General features: G+C 37.1%; 1 protein-coding gene across 1 annotated transcript; it reads right to left on the reverse strand.

Annotated features, from left to right (window-relative positions):
* Window positions 1-13,719: 13,719 nt before the first annotated feature.
* On the reverse strand, window positions 13,720-13,881 carry K441DRAFT_586189 (uncharacterized protein; the record flags this gene model as incomplete). The annotated part of the gene is made up of 1 exon (XM_067644619.1): window positions 13,720-13,881. A coding segment is annotated over one exon (162 nt), but the record flags the coding sequence as incomplete, so codon positions are not given.
* Between the last annotated feature and the right edge of the window lie 909 nt (window positions 13,882-14,790).

Raw genomic sequence — 14,790 nt, forward strand, 5'->3', positions numbered from 1 at the left:
GCCGGATACTGGATTGATAAATGGCGCCCTGCCTACCTCTTACGAGAATAGTAGATTAGCAATAAATAGCTATATCAATTCCTCTTCTACCGCTTTCTCTATAGGGTATAACAATAGCTTTAACCCGCAAGCCTTAGCAAATTCTAGCACCCTAGGCGTGATATCTTCCTTAAATTTCAATAGTATTCCGGCTTTTAACTATACATAACCCTTACGTTCTCCTTACCCTTCTATAGTTACCTATAAGATAGTATTTCAACAAAGCTATGTGGATATATACGCGAGCCCGCCTTCCTTACCTTTAAAGTACTAAAGTATATCCTCCGGCGCAGCTAGTATATTACCGCTCTTAAGCTAAAAGGGCTGGAAATTTCTTTCCCTTAAGACTTGAAATAGCGGAAACCCGTTATCCCGATCTAAATTGCTAAGTGCTAATATCACTATAGCCGTATTTACTGATCCGCGTACGCCGGGGCCAGGTTTTTCTAGTTTTATATATACTGCTAGGAACGAATTTTTAAATAAGAGCTTGTTGGAGGTAGTGTTAAGTATAGTAGCGGCGTGTTCTTTAGCTTTCTGGTTCTTATTTATTAACATAAATCATATATTATAAATGTTAACAGTACCTCTAGGTACGTAGAAATAATCTTCTCTGTTTTTAGAGGGGTGCCTAGTATATAGAGAGGCTCTAGAAAGTTGCGTAAGGAATAATATTCGCCCTATATTGCTAGTTGTTTGCGCAAGCTATCCGTATCTTGGCTCTCTATACTACGAAGTATCTTTAGTGTGGTTATAGTGGTGCCTATAATAAGCAAGACGCAAATACGGGATATAGATGTGTTAAACAGCGGGTAATAAAAAGTGATTATAGTGGGGCTGATTTCGGTCTGGGCAGTGCCCCTCAGCATAGGCACGTAATATTTAGACGTCTTAAGGCTGTCACTTATGCCTATTATAAACCTCATTCCCGTCACTCTAATAAGAAACGTTATACCGCAAACCCTTTCACCGGCCTCTTTTATATATACTGCTATAACCAATATATAAGTCGTATATTACTTTATAAATAGATACCTAACATCTCCACGCGGATATATAGGCGGCGCCCCTTCCCTTTCCCGTTTACGCATTTCCCGCTAGCGCATATCCTAATAAGACCCTAGATAGTATACTACACGCGACCTTTAACCGGCCTCCGTCGTGCGTAGCGCCTCTAGACAATAAATATGTAGCTATACCAATTCCGCTTACCAATTCTTATTTAATTCTAAAGGCAATACTTATAGGCAAGCAGCTCTACGACTAGCCTCTCTATTTAGAATAGATATGCTAATATCTCGCCCTCCGCAGTCGCATATATAAATTCTCCCTAAACTTCCTAGCGCCTAAAAACCTCCACAGATGTATATACGGCTCACTCCCTTATATTTAGCGCCTCCTAATTTACGCCCTACTCTAAGATATATTCGTAGCGTCTTCTCATCTTATACCGTCTAGAAATCCCAATTTAAGCCTTAAACATCATTTTTAACCTTTATTAATCTTTACTACCTATAACACTAATACTGGCCCTATATTCTATAAGTGTCTAAAGTATAGCTAGAGGCGAGGCGATGTTTGCCCTATAGGGGCTTCCTATTATACTAGTTCGCAACCTCTATATATATATCTACGGCACACCCGCCTTCAATTTAGGCTTTAATGCCTCTAAGATAGGCATTTACCGGTCTTAGTCACCCACAGCACCAGCATTAGTAAGGCATTGACACGCCTTCGTCACCACCATATATATATACCCTAAGCTAGCTTAGCTAATGCACACCGCAATCTATACCTCGCTATTGGATCCACAACATCAAGCCGATATTTTAGTAGCGACGTTCTAAACCAAAATTTCGCCTTTATTTAGCTCGATACTCTATTAGAAAAACCGTTTTTACGTATTTACGTTCAGCATTAAATTAATCTCTATTACACTTTTTGCCCAAATGGATCGATAACGCAGCTTTAACTATTTTAAGAATCTTCCCTATTAAACCGAGGATAAAGTGGATGGAGTAAGGGCTCTAGAGAGTTGCGTAGGGAAACTCTATATCGCGGTGGCTATAAAATAGTATTGTCGCGCAGACTCTTTACTAACGTGTATTTCAAACTTACTATACCTAAAATTTAAACTTCCTCGCGATACTTATTTAAAGCTTATAAGACTCTGTTTTAAGCTAGGGTTAGTATAAGGGTTAAATATAGAATATATAAGAAATTTTCAAAATATGTTTATAACTCTAGCAAAGTAATGGCTTTCTTAATTGTTTCTCCTAGTTTAACATTTTATTCGCTAATATACTACTTATAGTTGGAAATACCGCCTTTAGTATAGGAAAGTCCTAATACTTAATTGGAGACGCGCTGTTAAAGAACTTAAGGCCGAGTTCCTGCCTAATAAATCTAGAACCGTTTATTTTAAAAACATAGACCGTCTTACCGGCTTATTGATCTAAGTTTATAAGTCCGCTTATCTTTACTTTAATCCGGAACAGATTCCCGCCATATTTAAGGAGTTTCTGCCTTACTTTAGCATTGTTAACCCAGAGCATATATATATAGTAATTGCGTTACTTAATCTGTTATTCCTAATAGTCCCTATAGAGTAGACTGCTAAAAAGCAATAATGCTACCTACTAACTCTCTTTAATGCTTAGTCCTAGGTTGCTTGCTTATAGTTTGCTAATAAGAATTTTATTAATCTATTTTCTAGGCTTACTAAAGACTCTTTACTCGCAAGATATATCCCGTTCTTAGAGTATAGTGTCTTTACCAATTAACAATCTGCGCTTATTTTCACTGCTATTTTACGGCTTCTTAATATACCTGATAAAAACTCAAACTCTACTTACCAATAAGTTAGAGAACATTCTTAGAGAGTAAGGGCGTAACTTAAATCTAATACCGAAAGCCCTCCTACTGCCTAGAATGTCGCTTAATTAATTATAATGTCCTTATCTCCCGCCTGTTTAGTCTATTTAGACTTAGTTTTATTAAAGCTAGAAAACCTCTTATAAGCCGTTAAGATATACTTCCATCTATTAAATTCTGGCGACTAGACTCTAACCTTATTATAACTAGTCTTCCATTTAGCTGATATATTTATCTTACGCTAGAATTAAGAGCGAAGTGGTAAAATGGAGGTATTAGATAAGAGGAGACTTAATAATGCTCTTAAGTGTTGATTCGTACTATGCTTACGGGAGGCCGTGTTTATAGGAATTTTCGCTAAGATACCTTCTACTATGGAACTTACTATATTAACTCTTTGACTCCTGGCCTTTTTTAACTAGGACTTAATCCTGCCTAAAGCCCTTTAGTGGATATATCTAGCCATCTAGGGCCTAGTTAAAGTCTATAGAACAATACCCTTAATCCAAGCGTTAAGCGTACTGTTTAACATTATAGCAAAGGCGAAAGGCTATAGGTGTTACATTATAACACTCCTTAGGCTTATTCTTCTGGGTATTAACGCCAATGATCTGGAGAAGACATTATACATATTGTCCTGTATAGAAGTTATATCCTATATAGTACCGTTCCACAACCTAATAAAGGAGAAGATAGCGGGTTATAATAAGCTAGTATAGGAAGATGATATAAATACCCTAGTGGAACACGACTTATACCTAGCTGAGCGGTAGATAACTAATTAGATCGTCTAGTTAGAAAGCGGCGACATTAATATTAACTATAAGAAAGAGTTAGACGACTATTAGGAAAAAGTAATTCTAAAGTTATCTACCGCAAAAGTTTTAGGATTTGTCGCATTACTATTTAACTAGGTCTTCGCCCTTTTGGAGAAGTTAGAGAGGCCTAACAGTTTCCATTTATATAGCGATTACTTGGAAAATAAGGTGCTATATATGCTTAGAAGAGCATCTACTGTGTTTCTTACAGCATTATCGCTGGATTTATTTAATATGGCGCTAGATAGAATTGCCGGATTTATAGCGAGTACTAGCTTTTAGCAAATAAGATCCGCAGTGGGTTTTTTATGTAATATATTTGTAAAGGTTAACCCCGGAAAGTCTCTAAAGCGATTGCTCCCCCTTCTTATTACTAGTATTTGCAGAGAAATCGACATTTACGGAGCTGGTATAACGGTAGATATAGAGATACTACTAGGGGATTGCACATTAGTGTGGACTATGCATCTGCTTAGTTATTCCTTAACCGAAGTTAGAGACTCTGTCCTTGCTTGGAAAAAAGAGCTGTTCGCTATTATTAAGTACGTGCAGCTAGAATGTAAAGGGAGGCCTAAGATAATTGCCTTTAATATCACCAGCCGTCTTTTATATAATTTAACAGCTATATATATTATCAATCACTTAATCTATAAGAAGGACGAACTTAAGAATAAACTTATAATGTAAGCATAGGGTAAAACTGCCGACTTAAAGCATATTATATGGCATAAGCTAAGTGATAAGGAAATCAACTTTGCGGCCAAACTGTTTAGCTCGCAGTGTAATATAGTAATTAATTCTTTGGCTAATTTAACTAGACCTACGCTATTAATTAAACGAGACGGTACTAGGAAAGAGTGGTCCGACAAAGTATCTTAATGCCTTTACCTTCTTTAATTAGTAATGTTAGGGATTTCAACCCTTTTTAATCCTAGGGCTAACCATAGCAATCCTACTATGGGCTGTGACGCCTTATACTAGAGGGGCGGAATTAATATAGATAGTGATGAAGACGGTACCAATTTAGCTAAAACGGAGGATAAGGAGCTAACCTTCCAGTATATGTCGGGTTACCCCTTAGATTAAGGAGGAGAGAATTACTAGTTAGTTTATAAGCTGCGCTATAAGATAGGTAGAATTATTTACAAGACCCACTAGTTCCTATTTATAGAGTAGTAGGATAAACCGCAATGCTTTAAGGCGTTGTATAATGCATCTAAGTTATGGTTTACCTAAATGGGTTCCTATAATGACGAAATGTCTAAAAGGTTAAAGATTTTCGAAGCTTGGCTTACTCTATTTAAGTTTAAAGGGCTCTAAAAGGAATATCTAAGGCCGCTACTTATTGAGCGGGCACAGTTGTATTATTTTTAGAGGTTGGACTATAATATATACTCTAGGCCCTTAAAGGAACTAAAGCTGACTAAGCTACTGCTTTTTAACCTTATTAATTTAAGCTTGTCTGCTTATAAGGAAGTTCGCCAAAGCATAGGGAATGTACTTAATTAGGTAGTGGGCCAATTTCCAAGGACCGTATTACTTGTTATTCCACTACTTCTAGACGCATTTACACGAGTAGTAGAGGGGGAAAATCCTATAAGTATTGAAGGCGTAATAACCTATTTATTATCTAGCTGTATACGGTCCAAAATTTCCTAGCATTGGGGATATATTCCACGTGCCATAAAAGCCTACGTCGAGGCTACTCAAATTAAGAACGATTCTATGCAGAATTTTTTAAGAGATAAGGAATGGTAAATTATAGATATTGTTAGACCTTGGGAATGCGTGGTTATTCACTAGTATAACTTCGGAGAGGCCATTATCCCAGAGAAAGTCAAGGCCCAAATTTAGGCAAGAAGTGACTTTATAGCGAGCGAGAAAGTGAAGTTATTAAGGGATCTTATCTAATTAACTAAGGAATCTCACTAGAAGATAAAACAGTGTCTAATTATAAAGATTATAGAAAACCTCAAAGTTGCCTACGGTTTAATTGCTTTTAAAGCGTTTATTAATATAATTATAGAAGCCTTTATAGATTCTTATTTGGACCTTCGTCGCATTTCTCGACAGGTTATATATAAGATCTTTAAGTTGGTGGATATACGAATCTTTACCGAATGTAAATACGATAATTATCTTTAAGACGTTGTCTTAGACCCTAATAAAAACCCTTAGACTAACTCCGGTTATAAGTCGGATTTAGGGTCTAAGACTTCTATTGAAAAATACTATACGGATAAAGACCCTCGAACGATAGTACGGAGTAAATCTCCGTAGGTAGCACGGCTTATTACTATAGAAGTCACATATAACGACCTTGAGGAGAAGGTACTCTCCCGCATTGCGCAGCGATTGGATTAAGAATGGCTATTAAAGCAATTAGAGTTTATAAAGATAGAACTAGATTATGAATTCCAAGAGTCGCATTATATGTTAATTTATTATATGTGTCGGCTTTTCTTGACTAGGTCTAACTTTGCAAATATTTAAAAATTCGTAGAGAGTATTTTTAAAGCGTATAGTGATAAAAACTACTACGGGGTCGCTGTAGAAGCTATAACTGCGTTGTTCCTTCTTTCTATGGTTTTAGCCCTATATATACTAAAGACGTTTTGGAAATCCATCTTACCTAAGGCTAGAACGGTTTTATAAGAGCGGTTAGCCAATAAGAATTAGGAGAAGTTTTTAAGGCATATAATAAAAGATAACGACCTAAGATAATTCTGGCCACTTATTGAACCTACGTTTCATATTAGTATGGAATCTAATACAGCATCTTGAGATTCCCTTTAGATCAGTCTGCTAGGCTTAATTATTTACTATACTAGTCCACGATATCTAGAAAAGCAGGAGATTTTATAAGGCTTTATAGAGCATTTTAATTATCCGTATAATGCTGTCCGTTTAGCAACAGGTATAGCGCTAGCCCGTATAATAACAATTAGCAAGTTATATAAGGATGTTGACCATCTTATTAACGCATAGATGAAATATTCTTTAGTTAGTATCCGACCATATTAGTTAACGGATAAGGAATCTATAATAAACGCTGAGGTCCTTCGCCGACTTAATATATGGTAGAAGCACGACCAAGATTCTTACGTCTGGGCTATGCGTACCCTTTTAATATAGTGGGATACCTGTCTGTTATCTTACAGTTATACTTAGCTGCTTAATTTCCCGTACGAGAGGCTTATTAAGCTTATCCTCTTTATAGTCGCTATTAACAAAGAGACTAAACTCCTAGTAGAAGAAATCCTTAACAAGCTTTCCAATGTCCCTTTCCGCATAGATAAAGTTAGACCATTTGTCTCTATTTTAATCTGCGTGGGAGCTAAGGTAGAATCTTAGCGTTACCGGTCTCTCATTCTACAGTTTATAGATATTTTTAACTACTACAACCTGTTCCTTATGTTGGACAATCAGCGGTGGGACCTTATTAAATATGTCGACAATATGATTTTTAATAAGCAGCCGGAAGTCCGAGCTAAGGCCGCCAATACGCTCACTAGTATGATTAGGGCCTTACCTATAGTGTTTGGTATTGACTATCGGCGGCAATTATATATAGTAATGTTGAAAAAGAACTATTAACAACAATGGCAAATTTATGGCGCAGTACTCGGCCTTAGTGCTTTACTACTAGCATTCCCGTACTAGACAGCCCTAGCATTATAGCAATGGGAAGTATTAGTTACACTTATAGAGACCTCGCGCTCAGGTTTAGGGCTAGTGGACAATAGCGTAAAGGAAATTTTAGCGGTCTTTAAGGAGAAGAGATAAGATACATGGCTTAAGGACAGAGAAGTAATTATCCCCTATTAGATGATTCCAAATAATGCTAAATCGCCTATTAGGGATTCTCTTTAGATCGGCTAGAGGTCTTAGAAGATATACAACTGATAAGCTACTTTACCTAGAACTATTATCCCCCTAACTAGCGAACAAAGAATAAAAGGTAAGTAAGAAAAGTAAGGGAAATATAATAGAAGTACTTAATAAGAAGGCAAGTAGAGAAACTAGCAGGTAGTATAGTCGTTATAAATTAATTTAATAAAATTTTTCTTTATTTCTGTTAGGTGCTAGTATAGTATATAGCTGCGAGGCGTATATTATTTGCATACGAGCTACGTGCTGCGTACATGACCTAGGAGATCTCTTCCACGCCCTCGCACCGAGACGCCCCCTTTCCTTAAGGATTCGTCTCTTGGTTTCTTGCAACCTACTAATATATCCTATTATTCTGTTAATTAGACTCCCTGTCTACCTCGTGCCTTATATTAATAAATATTATTTAAAATAATATTATACTATATACTATATATTGACCAGACAATTTAAAATAAGAGCTCTGTCTTTTAAAATAAGACTTTGGAGCCTCTAATAGAACCCTAGAACGCGTTGCCCTTTTATATACGCCTACTACTATCTAATATCGGCTTGCTGAATCTAAACAGACGGAGTTTTAACTCTAATAAATGTAGTAGGGATGAATGCAGACGTAAGACGTAGCGGTTGGATTAAGATATAAAGGAAGGAAGTAGTGAACGGGTATAGTACAGAGTGAAATAGGGCGAATACTTATGGCAACCTAGTAGTCTGTGGGCGATATACTATTCTAAAATCTCACTGGGCACTTTAACGCCACCTGTGACCTATTATTTATCCCTTCCCCTTTAAAACTGGCATTGCTAGATCTATTAGATAGACTGCAAATATTATATTTATTTTCTTAACTAAATTCTCTTAGGTGCCTTATAATGGATAAAGCCCTATCTTTATAACTAGGTTACGCGGTTAACTCCGCTTAATGTTAAGGGATTAGCTAAGACGTTACCTAGATACCCTCTTGCATTAGGGCGCTATATTTCAATTTATACTTACTAGGCTGCAAGCTGAGCCTTACTTTAGGTATTGTCGGTAAACGTCTCCGTCGGTAATGTAATGCCTGTTAACTAGCTTCAGTGAAAGAGTATATAAGACCCCCTTATACGATTATAGCGCGTTAGTAGACTTAATTTAAATAAAGAGTAAATTGGGTGGCGATGCAGGACTATATTAACTATATTGGTGGGGTATAGCACGCGGGCTGCAATAGAGAAGTAAGGATTAGATGGCTTAGCACTAAACTTATAAAACAAAAGGGCTGCTGTGGATGGGTGCGTTATTAGTAAGGGAATTTCCGGTCAACCCGCTTGGTTAACTGATTTGCTAAAGCTAAAAGCGTATATATTGTATGGCCAGACACCAAATAGGACGTGCTAATGCTTTAGCATTGTATACGCCCAAAAACCTATAGCTGTATAATTAACACGCGCGTTTAATAACAAGGCCCGATTAGTTATTTTCAGAGCCCCTTAAAATCCCCAATCTTGCGTCGCGACTATTCTATATACGGCCACTGCTAGTGCATAGAATTTGTTAATAAAGGCCCTCGGTTACCGTTAGGGCTGCATATATATATTGTATACTTCTCTATTAACTAATTACTTAAAGTGATTTAAGGATTGTGAATGTTAAGATAATGTTTGTTAAATTTGACGACACTATTCCGATTATAAATATTAACCCTAAACCTAGGCCATTACTTCTTAAACGCATTTTTTTTTATCTACTCTCTTATCTATATAACAACGGGGATAGCCGCTATTAAAAGATGCGGTTTAATAGAAGTGGGTAGTTTTAGGCTAAGCCATCTATACCTACTATTGATTAACGTTTAGTTAATAACCACGTTAATGGCATTCTAAAGGTAGCAGCAACTATATCTTTAGAGCCGCAGTTTATAATCTTTTGGCAGTTCGCACCAGAATTAATACAAGTCCTTTTGTGTTACTAGTGCAAGGTTAGCGAGGCAAAAAAAGCACTAAATGATTATAATAGGGAGCGCATAGGCGATGTTATATCCTTTTATAATAAGGAACGAAATAAACTCTTAATTACCTTGGACAGTGCGCTTCAGGACTATAGTAAATTAACCTAAATATAAACTTATGGCTATAAACGGTAGCTAATATATCTAGGTATAAGGGTGGCTCTTACCTAATAAATACTTAGCATCCCTAGGCCCAATGGTCGAGATATATACAGCTTTTTTAATCTCTTTTATAACGACAAAGAGGTTACGGAAGCGTTTTTTGAATGTTATACGGCTCCTATGTTTAACCTGTTTATACTTAGTACTTGGCGGGATTTATAGCTTTACGCGCTGTTAGGTTATTCGGCCTGCCGATCTCCGTTTCTAAAGGTATTCTTACTATATCCTTAAGCCTAAATGTACTGATTAAAGTAGCGTATCTTATTAACGGCGGAATAGACAGCAAGGTTTAATAATACAATTATTAATCTAATAGACAATACTAGAATTGTTTATTTAATCCGAATTATGCGCTATCTATTCTTGGTTATCTTTCTATAATTACTATATTTTACTACACTTTCTAGTGCCATTGTTCCTTTTGCCACTATATTACTTATTATTAGAGATATGTCGTTCTACTAAGCATTTGTTCCTATTGCAGCGTATATCTTAGGCCCTATTTTTCTCCTTTATAAACACTAAGGTAGCATACTAACCGGAAATCTTATATAGGTTTTGCATTATATATAAGGTTATAGCTAAAAGCGGCGGTAGCCCGGTTATAATAGTTTAGACCTACCCCTATAACTAGAGCGACAAAGTACTATTAGGATAGATGGAAACAGTAACCAGGGAAAGTTTTCTATAAGGGCCTTAGAGCCTAGATCTAATTTGAATTTGTTATTCTTAATTTAATACGGTCCCTTTATTTTTTTCTTTATAGAAAAGGAATGTACTGCTATTTGTTTCGCTATAAGCTGCCCTTAGGCCATCCGCATCTTTCTTATAAAAATTTTATCCTATTGAAAATAAATAAATCGGGTTGAAAACTTTCCTGCTAGAATTACATCTATTTAACCCCAAAAACCCTTATCGCCTTGTTTGCAGTAGGCTTTAAAGCTTGGCCGGTTAGGCTATAATAAAGGTATACGCCTATTGATCTAGTAGCGGGCCTTGTAGTTATTATAGAGGATGTTTATCACTCTAAAGCTAAGGGGCTTTACAGCGCAAGATATAGCAAGGCATCCGGTGAGGCCCTGTGGCGTTAGCGTCGGGTTTATAGCGTCCGCAATAGGCCGTAAGGACTGGCCGGTAGCTGCGGGTTGGCCGTTACCAACTATAGTGTTAGCGGGCATGGGACGGTAGCGGGCGAGGCGTGAGGGCTGGGTAGGTAGTAGGGGTAGTAGTAAGACGTTGTCTTTCCCTCCCTTTATAGATAAGAGCTAAGGGGACATTAGGAAGTAAGAAATAGTTATATTAATGGATTACTTATTTAACATCCACTCGCTAAAGCAAATTAAAGCCTAAGTTCTACGATTCCATAAGATAATAGCTGCTTTAATTGCTACTATTCGCTAGGGTTTACTATTTCTCCACCTAGCAACCTCTGATAATGTCTAGCGAGACTTATAGCAACCTATTATTTTATGTTAGGCTGTTTATATCGCTAGAGGAATATTTTATACCTAATCCTCTTTAATATGTTTCTTAAACACCAACTTAATTACATTTTTAAAGACAGACTCTATTGTATTAACTCTTAGCCATAAAACTCTATTCCGTTTCTATAGGTGTACTTTATTAGCCAAATTTAAAATGGCCTATAGGGATATGCGTACTTCTAATTCTATAAGCTTCTCCTACTTACCCTCTAGTACCTTTACCCTTTGCTCTAAGGCTACCCTTTCCTCCTATAGTTACCATTCTGTTAAATAAGTAGAATACTTCTAAGAGGCATATATACCTTTTTAAGCGCTAATATATCCTCTAGGCCCTCTATAAATAGAGTGGAGGTATATAAATCTGGATATTAAGTGTTAGAGGTTTGGCTAGATGCTATACCATTTCCACTAATAAAGCAGTATAAGAAGCTGTATGTATTGACTTCTCTAGCATCGGCGGTATGCGTAGGCATATTACCCTCCGTAGGCGATTTTTGGAAAGCCATTCCGTAAATTAAAACGTTGGTAGAACTGACGATAGCTGGTTAAGTGTGGAGCGTGCCTTATATATTCGGTAGCTACTCCTTAAGTGATTAATAGTTTAACAAGAGCTTAGGAATAGATTACCAGAGGACGGCGGTTTGGAGTTTTTGGCGTGTTTAATAAAGAATTTTTTTTTTAAAGAATAAACGTCATTTAATAGAGAATTTATGCAGCTCACCCGCAAAAATCGTAAAAGTGGTCTAGAAATTCTAAGAGAAAAGTCAAGTTCCTGGGCCCCCTGCTCTATAAAGCTGTGCCGTAGTTAACGCTCGCGCTCGGTTGCGGGTTGGTAGAGGTAAGATTGTGCTTTAGATTTCTTATCATTATGGGCTCTTCGGCTTTCTGCTCTATAAAAGCTGTGCCGTAATATACGCGTTGCATTTGTTATGCGCTGGGCTTTTTACTAAACAAGTTACGAATAAGGGATCAGCAGGGATAAAGCAGGGGACGTACATTTTATCCGTGCTTACTTACATAAAAGTGGGGTTATATAATAGTCACAATCTATACAGGTAATGGTTTATACGAGTCAATGCGATTATTACTCTCGTTCCCCTTAGTAAACTAGATAAATAAAGAAATTAAATGCGCTTCGTTTATCTAATTTCTTTAGGGAATTCAATAAGAAGCGAGACGCGGCGAAAACAGGACTAGGTAATAGTGGTGCTATCCTATACGCCGTTAAAAAAGGCGTACGCACAAGCAAACCAACTAGAGTCACTAGATTGAATTAAGTCTTGGCGAAATAAAGTCGTAAATTTAATCAGCGAATTAAGGCTCTAAATCGTTATAATAAAGCTTAAAATTTATATATAATTGATTCTATTGTATGCTAATTAGGCTAGCAAGGTCCTTCTTTATAAAGGGGTATATTGTATAAAGCACAGCCGAATTAAGTCCTCGGAGGAGCGTGTTAATATTTTAGTGTTCGCGCATAGGCCTCTTTTGGCGTACGCCTTAACGGCGCATGGGATACTCTTTAAAGAGTTTACCCGAAGATAGTTTAATACTGCTTTGTAATACTTGGATGGCTTTACTAGCCTATCTATGACAGGTTATCACCTTATTCCTTAACTATGCCGCAGCATTAATCTACGTCCGTCTAAGCTTTAAAGCCATGTTTCTAGGTTATCCTCTTCCTACTGCATATTCGCGATATATGCAGGTGAATTGGCATATAGCCTTAGTTTGGCATTTTACGTTGTTCTAGTTTTTAGGATCTCTTAAATACGTATAATACCTATAACTAACGTCTTTCTTAGTTCACCGTATGCGTAATTTCCTCCGTCCTAAATAAAAATATATCACCCCCTATAAGCAGAATACTAAATAAGAATGCTAGGCAGATGGACGTGCTAAATAAATAAAGGCTCGTAGGTGGATTAGGTGTGTAATGGGTGGATTAGGTGCGTAATAGGCGGATAAAGCTATATAGTAGATAGATAAAGGTTTATAACGGTAGCAAGTGACGTAATTAGACAATTATAGCTTTTCGCCTTTTTTCGCATTGTCTACTCCTCCAGCAAACCAAGTAGGTTAGTCGTCGCCAGCTTTAGTAGAGACGATTAAACCAGCTAATATGTCTTTTAACAGTATTCTTATTACTGCTTCCCTTATAGCACTTTATTCTATCCTTTACCTCCTTAACCAGTTTATCTAACGTCTCTACTAGCTTTCCGCTATATTCACCGCACATAACCTACACATTGCCTCTCCTATAAAAACCATCCGGGTAGCAAATTACCATTTTCCTAGTTTTTATAAACAATCCTAGCTCTATCAAACTTATTGAGGAATTGGTTCCCGGATAAAGATATATAGCGATTACTATGGCCTTCTCCTAGCATTTAAGCCCCTATTAAACTTGCCTACAGAATTCCGGGTTACTAATATCTTACTTAAGATTGGCATTGCAGTAATCCTAGCGTGGATTTAGAACCGTAATCGGGAGCAAGCTAAGGCGCTTCGTTACATCATTTTGCCATTTAGGCGCTTTCCCCATTTCTATACTACTAGTAAGAAAGACAGATCCGCTAGTAAGAGGAGCTATATTTGGTGGTTGGCAGATAGAAAAGCCTAGGTGTATATCCTACGTAGTAGGCTTTATAGTGGTCGGGGTTGTGGCCGGAGACTTAATAGTAATCTTAGTAGGACTTATAATGGTTGGGATAGTAGGCGTAGAGTCGGCGGAAAGTTTGGTAGGAGTTAAGATAACTAGAGCTATAGCTATAGATTTAGCTAAGATGTTGGTTGGGGTTATAGCCGAAGACTTAGTAATAATCCTAGTAGGACTTATAATGGTTAGGATGGTAGGCGTACAGTTGGTAAAAAGTTTAGTAGGAGTTGAGACAACTGGGGCTGTAGCTGTAGATTTAGCCGAGATGTTAGTTGGATTTATAGCGATAAACTAGAAGCGTAGGGATAGATTGACTTAGATACAGAATAAAAGCCTTACCTATTAGTCCTGCATAAAGAAGACAGTAGGTAATTTTATATTTTTTAGGTAGGTGCTGTTGTCGTTTTATAGTCTTCTCCTTTATAAGAACATATACTCCTACCTTGTAATAGAGGGCTTAGAGTCCTAAATCTGCCTTAAAAGAGTAAGCCTTAGAATGAGGGGCCTATAAGCCCTATAGATCTCTTTTATATATTTAAAAGAGCTATACGGATTTAAATGCTGCTATAGCCCTATATACGTGGACCTAGTATTGACCTATTTAATTTATTATTTATCTAATCCACCTAATCCACCTAACCTACCTAATCCACGTTAACTGCCTTATCTGTATTATTTCTATATACCTGCTAATGTCTCCCCATACCCCGTTTTGGCCTATATTAAAAGTTCTTATAATCTAAACGTATTTCCCTGCGCAATGGTTAGTCTGTACGGTAAAGGCTTTAAGTTAATAAGCTAGGGAAAATGTAAGTGACGGCGTGCATCCTTAGCCCCTTTAGGCGTAGCCAGCCTCGCCCTACGTAATGGCTGCCT

The sequence above is a fragment of the Cenococcum geophilum genome (assembly GCF_001692895.1).
Source record: "Cenococcum geophilum 1.58 unplaced genomic scaffold K441scaffold_62, whole genome shotgun sequence".
NCBI classification, from domain to species: Eukaryota; Fungi; Ascomycota; class Dothideomycetes; order Gloniales; family Gloniaceae; genus Cenococcum; species Cenococcum geophilum.